General features: G+C 37.9%; 1 protein-coding gene across 1 annotated transcript in view; it reads left to right on the top strand.

The window, feature by feature from the left end:
- Positions 1–8,852, top strand: part of LVRN (laeverin) — a 117,039-nt gene that overhangs the window by 82,508 nt on the left and 25,679 nt on the right. Inside the window, exons 18-20 of the mRNA XM_013005657.2 lie at positions 600–707; positions 1,403–1,570; positions 1,898–2,035. Of these exons, the coding sequence (XP_012861111.2) occupies positions 600–707; positions 1,403–1,570; positions 1,898–2,035 (414 nt within the window). The remainder of the gene's footprint in view (positions 1–599; positions 708–1,402; positions 1,571–1,897; positions 2,036–8,852) is intronic.

Below are 8,852 nucleotides of genomic sequence, written 5' to 3'. Positions count from 1 at the left end.
TAAACTTATTTTGTTGTGAACCACAGCGTAAGTCCTTACTTAGCTACAAATATAAACAAAACAATTAAAATAAAAGCCCCCCCCCTTTTTTTTTTAACACAAACCTAACAGGCAGAAAGAGGAAAGGAAAAAGCGAAGAGTCCTGAGGGAAAAGCACTTTGTTGGAAGAAGAAATAAGCTCTTCCTTCTTTATTTTTGGAGAGAATTTTAATTTTTAAGCACATTACATCGTATTCTCCAAAGTCACTTGTTTTAATCCTTAAGGCAATTATTTTAAACGGGAAGGAAAATAAATTGACCCCAGATGTAGCATGTGTCTACACCCACGTGTTTGAGAGGGATGAAGGATGGCAGTAATTTATTTCTAACATTCAAAAAATACCAGACTTGGGAGTTTTGGGGCACCCCAGAGCTTCTTAGCAAATATATCTCTGAATCTTAAATATGTTTGCTATCCAAAAAAGCAACTTTAAAAAAATCCTGTTATCACTGGGAGGATGTTTTAAAATACCTATCCTCATTAACCACAGTCTAGGAGGCAGAGGAAATAAATGTAATGTTGCAAAAAAACTGTTTCTTTGACTTTTTTTTTTTTCAAGATTATCCCTGGAAAAACTTTTTGGAACTGCATGTTGGCTGGGCCTTGAAGATTGTCTGCAGCTGTCAAGGGAACTCTTCCGAAAATGGATGAACCATCCAGAGCATGAGTAAGAGTAATATTATAACTCCCTTTGTTTCTGCCCTGTTTCAGCATCAACAATTTGTAATGTTCTCACTCTGGGACTAACCAGTTTGCTTTCGCTTCTCTTTGCTAATAATCTTTTCAAATGGCTTTTTAAAAAATCTGATAAAGATCTGTGCATAACAATGGAAAATTAGTGTCTTTCCTTTGTCAATACACTTTCCAGGAAGCACTTATTTTAACTCTTGGTGTTTGTATAATCTTGGTGTTTGTATAATCTTATATAGGTCACTCTTCATAATTTTTACTATTGGTCTACATCTAAGGTCGTCAAAACATGTCTCGTTCTCTCTGAGTCTGTATTCCCCCCCGAGTGCTGAGATTAGGATTCTGTTATTTTGATTATCGTTAATGTATCCTTGCCAATGGACCCTTAAGAAATGAAAAGAGATATAAGACCAAATTGAATTATCCATATACAGTATTTATATAATTCTGATTTACTTCTCCTTTAGAAATCTCCTTAGTTTCTAAATTAATTCATTGATCTCTTCTCGGGTGTTAGTGCTAATTATAGTTCCTATTGTTGACCTACTTTTGATCTTTTTATCAGAGATTTCAATTTTTTTTTCTTGATTTACACTTTTAAACACATAACAACATAGATAACTGTATAACCTTACTACCATGAGAGATTTCATCACATGTTATACCTTACAGAATACCTTATCCAATTAGAAGTGTGATCTTGTGTTACGGAATCGCCCTGGGAAATGATAAAGAATGGGACTTTTTGTTCAGTATCTACACCAATGAAAGAAATGAAGACAAAAGGTTTCAACTTGTTTATGCTCTGAGCTGCAGTAAAGACCCATGGATACTTCACAGGTGAGCATGATCATTGTTTCAACTGTAACCGTAATTGTGAGGATGGCGCAGGTGTGGGCAGTGTTCTCTGTGGTATAAAGGGTTGCTACGAGTTGGAACCAATTAGAAGACATCTAAAACCAACTTGATCAACTTACTTTGAAAGTCCCTGGGGCAGGAATGTAGCTAACAAACCAAATGGGGAAAAATAGAAACATATTCATATAAGAATTTAAACAAGCATGTCTGTGCATCACCAGCTTAGAACCATGTGGGACTTTAATTCCATTTGTTTAAATTAGCATTTTATATTGAATTACAAAACTATTTTTAAATGTACTTTTGCAGATACATGCAATATGCCATCAGTACAGCATCACTCAATTTAAATGAAACAAATATTATTGAAGTTGTGGCATCATCTGAAGTGGGCCAATATGTGGCAAAGGACTTTTTAGTCAACAATTGGCAAGCTGTGAGTGAAAGGTAAGAAGGAAACTAAAGCGCTGTCCCATTGAGGTCATTGGAAGCTCCATTTTAATCTGGGTAGGTCACAAATGTCCTTTGTGTTGACTAGAAAAGTTGTGATTTTTTTGTGCGTTCAGTCTCACTACCATCTGGCTGTGTGAAGAAGACAAGGTCACTTTTGCATGAAAATAGAGTGGCATGGTTTTGCTTATTTGCCTGAGGTTCTGCACTGTACCCACGAAGGAGATTAGAGAAAGTCACGTTGCTTTTGTATAAGTGTACGGCACACATTCATTTGTTTTGTGGAACTCGCCAGTACATCTTTGAGAAAGAACAATGCTGAAAATTGCTCGCAACCATTTGCCGTTGTATGTTGTTTGGTGGAGTTGTTTGACTCTGAGCAGTGCGGTTTACCACAGAGCAGACCACTGCCTGGTCCTGCACGATCCTCACAATTGTTCATGGCTTTGAGCCCCTTGTTGTAGCCACTGTGCCAATCCATCTTCTTGATGGTCTTCCTCTTTTTCTCTGACCTTTTCTTTTAGCAAGCATGATGGTTTTTCCCAAGGACTGGTCTCTCCTGAAAACATATACAAAGAAGGAGTCGCACCATTCTAACTTCTAATGAGCATTCTGGTTGTACTGCTTATATGAAAAAAATTGTTTATTCTTCTTCCAGCCCTTGACATTTTCACTATTCTTCACCAAAGCTTTAATTCAAATGCCTCAATTCTTCTTCAGTCTTCCATATTAGCCATTAGAGAAATGTAAATGAAAACTACAATGAGGTACCATTCACTCCTGCAAAAAGTGGCACTGATCAAAAGCAAGAACAACAAATGCTGCAGAGGTTGTGGGAGGATGGGATTTGTTTTAGCTGTCTAGTGTTACTGTCATCGAGATACAACAAGTGGATGGGTTTCACAAATAGCGTTAACAAACAGAAATTTAGCCCTCACATTTTAGGAAGTGAGAAGCCAAAACTCAGGGCACCAGCTCCAGGGGAAGGCTTTCTCTGTGTCCGCGCTGGAGGGAATTCCTTGTCTCTTTTCAATGTCTGTGGGCTCAGTGTTGCTTGAAGGTCTATTGGTCTTGGTATCAATCTTGCTCTCAGACTGGGCGGTTCTCAGCTCAAAGACCATGGGTCTTCTTTCTTCATGGTAGTAAGGTCCCACCCTTCTCTGCTCGCTTCTTTTTTCTTTAATTCCTTGTAAACAGAATGCAGCCCATACCAAAGGCAACTTCTCTTAATCCTCTGGCACCACCCTAATCCTCTGACACCAACGAGGCTCATTTTATTAGATCACATCCTGAGGATGATTGCATCTTTACATAGGCTCTAACATATACAATTCTGAAAACATAGTAATAAAAATTAAAATTTATGAGTTGTTATACAGGTAGATACAGTTGTGAGATGGTTTATAAGAGTACATACATATACAGTGAACCCTCGTATCGCGGTTAATCGGTTCTAGACCCTACGGTGATAAATGAAATTCCGCGAAGTAGGATTCCTTATTTGTAAATCAAATATTTTCGTAGTTAGAGCATAGAGGACATGAAAAAACACCCTTTAGTCACCATTACACTCGTATTACCCAATTTATTAAACGAAAAAGGGGAAATACAGTAAAACATTTTGGACGTTACAATTATCATTTATTATTTATTATATTATTTATGGCATCAAGCGTGTACAGTATGAGCCAATGAGTGGCAGTAATGACAGAGCATGCGCTGTTACGCAAAAACTGCGATAGAGTGAAGCCGCGGAAGTCGAAGCGCGAAGTGGCGAGGGTTCACTGTATAGGTATAGTTGTGGGCATTTGTATAGGCTGTTGTTTAGTGCGGTCTAGTTAGTTCGGACTCCTAACAGTCCTGTGTACAATAGAATGAAATGCTGCCAGTCCTATGCCATCCTTAAAATGATTTTTATGTTTGAGTTCCTTGTGCAGCCTGTGTCAGTAAATGTCCTTAAGGGCCTTCCTCATTTTCACTGCGCCTATACCTAGCATGGTGTCCTTCTCAAGGTCTCTCCTTAATGTCCAAAGTACGAGAGGATGTCTCTCCATCCTTGCCTCTAAGGAGCACTCTGGCCTTACTGCTTCAAGACATGTTTGGTCTGTTGCCATTCCATGGTACTTTCATTAATCTTCGCCAGCACTGTAATACAAATGCATTGATTCTACTTTGGTCTTCCTTACTCAATATGTAATTTTCACGTGCACACGAGGCAATTCAAAATGCAGGCATACCTTAGTCTTCAAAGTAACCTTGCTTTTTTCAACACTTTAAAGAGGTCTTAGCCATCAGATTTACACAATGCTACATGTCCTTTGAACTCTTGACTTCTGTTTCCATGAGCATCAATTGTGGATCTGAGCAAGGCAAAATCCTAGACTTTAATCTTTCCTCCATTTTTCATCGTGTTACCTATTGTTAAGTTGTGAGAATTTCTGTTTGCTTTACATTGAATTGAAAGCCATACTGAAGGTTGCAATTAAAAAAATAGTTTTATTGGGACATAATCCACATATCATACAATTCAATAATAGTAGTTTATAATTTATCAAGGGTTTATGAGGGTGAGAGGGTTGGGGAAGGAGGAAAAAATGAGGAACTGATATCAAAGGCTCCAGTGGGAAGAGAATGTTTTGAAAAGGGCGATGGCAACATATATACAAATGTGCTTGATACAGTGGATGTATGAGCTGTTATCAAAGCTACAAGAGCCCCCAATAAAATGATTTATTAAAATAAAAATCATTACCACATCGATTTTAGAACATTTTCTTCTTTGTTGTCCTCCTTGTTATTAGCTTCCCATTTCCCCACAATCTCCCTAACATACCCAAAGAAACCATTAATCCAGTTACTGTTCAATAGATTCACTCAGCCTGGATTTCAGACACTGAAAAAACATGTAAAAATAAAGAAACAGAAATGCTAACAACAATAACAAAATAAAATAGAGAAAAACCTGAATTTTAAAATGTAGACAATATTAAAAACTGGAACAACTTTAAAAGGGGTCAAAAGGGAGATCACATGATAAGGTGTTAAATGTTAACCTAATTTCATCTACCATAATCCACTTTCCAATGTACTCTTCTTGGTTGTAAGACTCGCTATTCTCATCCCTAGTCTATGTTTAGAAGGAATTCACTGGAGGCTTAATCCATATGTATTTATACTTCACTTTTTCCCCCAAAACCATTTTATTAGTAGCTAATCCATACCATTCTATAGTTCAATCACATTGAGCAGTATTGTACAATTGCTATCCAAACCAGTTTCAAATCATTGTTTTCCTTCTTGAACTCCTTGATAATCAGCTCCTTCTTATCCCCACTCTCCCTCATCCCCCTCTAAGCCCATCAGGAACTCTTATTCGCGTTGTTTCCTCTATAGGTTCACCCATCTTGGGTTTCATACACTGAAAAACATAGAAAAACACATAACAGAGAGTCAAGAAGGCTATCCAGGGACAAAATACAACAGAGATAAACCCCTTTATGAACAAAAATAACCCACAGAAAATATTGAAAATCACATCAAGTGCAAAGTGTATCAGAGGGGAGATCAAGTGATAAGGTCTTACCTGTTTAAGTCAGATTTGTCATTAATCTGCTATAGTCATCTTTCCAGTCCTCTCTGTCTGATAGCCAAGTTATTTCCATCCCTCAATTATGGCTAGAGGGTAAATCACCAGATGCTTATTCCCTGTGTAGATCCTGATATGTATTTGGGGTTTCCACTGTCATCCATCGCTTTCTGCACTCAAGAATTTCACAATTTAAGCTCTGATACAATTCCCTCCTTTGGATTTAGATTATATAATTTACAATCCTTGGATCACAGATGTCTGTGTATTAGATGGCTGTTTTGACTTGCATTCCCCAGGTGGCTAGTGAACAAGAACATTTCTTAATGTGCTTGTTAGTCATTCAGGTGTCATCCTTTGTGAAGTCTATTCAGGTCCTTTCCCCACCTTTAAAGAGGGCTGTTTGTTTTTGGTTTTTGTCTTGTTGTAGGCCTGCCGTATTCTCTAGATTTTAGTAATTTGTCCTTTGTTAGTTATGTCATTGCTAAACATTGTTTTTCCAATCCATGGGTTCTTGTTCTACTCTTTTGATGAAATACATCTTTTGAGGTACACAGTGTTTTACTTTTAATAGGTCACATTCATCTAGTTTGTCTTCCACGGTATATGCTTCTTTTGTTACATCTGGTGGCCCATGTATGCCCTGCACTAGGGACTTTAGATTTGTCCCAATTTTCTCGTTGATGAACCTGATAGTTTGGGGTTTTGCATTTAGGTCTATGTTCTACCTTGAGTTCACTTTTGTGCATGGGGTGAGGTATGGGTCTTGTTTCATTTTCTACAGATGGAGGAGATCCAGGTTTTCCAGCACCACTTTTTGAAGAGGGAATCATCCTCTTCCCTTTTAATGTTTACTGGGCCCTTGTCAAAATCAGTTGCTGTGTTGTTGCTGTTAGGTGCCATCTAGTTCGCTCTGACCCATAGCAACCCTGTGCACAACAGAGTGAAACATTGCATGTTCCGCGCCATCCGTAGACTTGTTCCTATGCCTGAGCCTATTGTTACAGCCACTGTGTCAATCATTTCATCCAGGGCCTGCCTCTCTTTTTGCTGCCCCTCCGCTTTACCAAACATGAGGTCCTTCTCAGGGTCTGGTCTCTCCTGACAGTATGTGGGAATGTCCTAGAGTTTTCTTCATACAGCTCTTTCCTTCCTTTGGTTCGGCTTATTCCCAGGCAACTTGATTGTGAATGGCATTGTTTGGGTGTCTTCCTCAGAGCACTCCTCACTTGTACATAGGAGTCCGATTAATTTCTGCTCGTTAATCTTGTATCCTGCTACTTTGCTAAATTCCTCAAGTGTTTACAACAACCCTATTGTGGAGACCTTCGAGTTCTCTCTATAAGAAGTTTCACTTCTTCTTTGCCCGATTGTACTCCCTTAATTTCTTCTTATTGTCTTATGGAGCTGGTTAGGACTTCCAGCACAATGCTGAATAAGAGTGGTGATAAGGGACATACTTACTGAGTTCCTGTTTTCAGTGGGCGTGCTTTCAGATTTTCCCACTGAATGTGATATTATCTGTTTGTTTTTCATTGATGGCCTTTACTGTGGTGAGGAATTTCCCTTTTATTCTTATTGAGTGTTTTTGATAGGAATGGGTGTTGAATATTGTCTAATGCTTTTTCTGCATCGATTGAGATGATCATATGGTTCTTATCCTTTCTCTTGTTTATGTGGTGGATTACATTAATTCTTTTTAAAATATTAAACCATCCTTGCATCTCTGGTATGAATACCACTTGATCAAAATGTATTATTACTATTATTATTTTTGATATGTTGTTGGAATTTATTAGCCAGAAATGTGTTGAGAAATTTTGCATCTGTGTTCTGTATTTTTCTGTCTTTGTGAAGTCTTTGCCAGGTTTAGGTATCAGAGTTATGCTGGTTTTGTAGAATGACTTTGGGAGTTTGCTGTCCCTTTCTACATTCTGGAATAGTTTGTGTAGAATTGGCCACAGCTCTTTTTTGAATTATTGGTAGACTACTCCTGTGAAGCTGTATGCTCCTGGGCTTTTTGTGGTTGTGAGTTTCTGGATGACTTTGTTTATTTCTTCTTTTGCTATGGCTCTGTTCAAGTTCTTAATGTCCATCTGTGTTAATTTAGGAAAATGATATATTTCTAGATATTTATGCATGTCATCTACATTATCAATTTTTTTTGGAATACAGTCTTTTGTAATACTGTATGTAGCAGTTACATAATCTCCTGTCGACTTGAGGAAGGGGTGGAGTCTAACCTGTCAATCAGGTCACAGCTTGATGACCTCATTTGGAGACACAAAGGATATAAATAGCTCACTGGAGGCAGGACACACTCTCTTCCTGCAAGGCATTCCTGTTGACAAGTGACATGGAGCTACACTGATGGAGCCAGAGCCCTGGAGCTGGAAAAGCCATGTGGAGACCCACACCAATGCTGAGATGCTTCTACCACCAATGGATCCACAAGACTTTCCACCCACTGGCCTGCGATCTTCTTGCATTTAGCATCATTGCATGACTGCGTGAGTCTAAAGAGGAAATTATAGACTAGTATTGGACATATGAACTAATATCAGACTTATGGACTTGATGTGGACTGGGCTGGGCTGTTTTCTTAACATAAAGTTTTTCTTTGCTATAAAATTCTCTCTTACACAAGGAGACGCTTATGAATCTCCCTGGATTTGTTTCTTTAGTCTACCCAGACTAACACATTGTGTTATTATTCTTTTTATTTCATTTGGATCTGTTGTGGTTCCACCTATTTATAGATATTTTCAACAGTTTACTTTTTTCCTTTGTTAATTTGGCTAGCAGTTTGTCGATTTTGTTGATCCTTTCAAAGAAAAAAAAATTTCATTTTCTTGATTTTTGCCATTGGTTTTCTGTTTTCTGGCTCATTTATTTCTGCTCTTTTTATTATTTATTTTCTTCTGTTGTTGGAGGGTCTATGCTGTTGACTGTTCAAATTGTTGGAGGTGAGGAAAATTACTTTTTCCTCATGCTTTCTGCAGATTCTTTTGCTTTTTGTTTGATGGTTTCTCACGTTTGCTGAAGTCTGCATGGTTGTTTTGAGTTTATGTCTTCAATTTTCCTTTTGTTCTATTCATTGACTCAGATATCATACCATGTTTTTTTTATTTCTGCTATTTCATTCTTAGTTTCTGGGTTTCTTTGGGGTGTGAGGTTCTTAGTATCTGAATTTCTTCCTTTCTTTTCCAGATTGATCCCCACATCTCT

Source organism: Echinops telfairi, unplaced genomic scaffold (genome assembly GCF_000313985.2).
Source record: "Echinops telfairi isolate 266 unplaced genomic scaffold, ASM31398v2 ScPeMD7_7469;HRSCAF=8507_1, whole genome shotgun sequence".
Lineage (NCBI taxonomy): Eukaryota > Metazoa > Chordata > Mammalia > Afrosoricida > Tenrecidae > Echinops > Echinops telfairi.
This window is presented reverse-complemented; position numbering and strand designations above follow the sequence as displayed.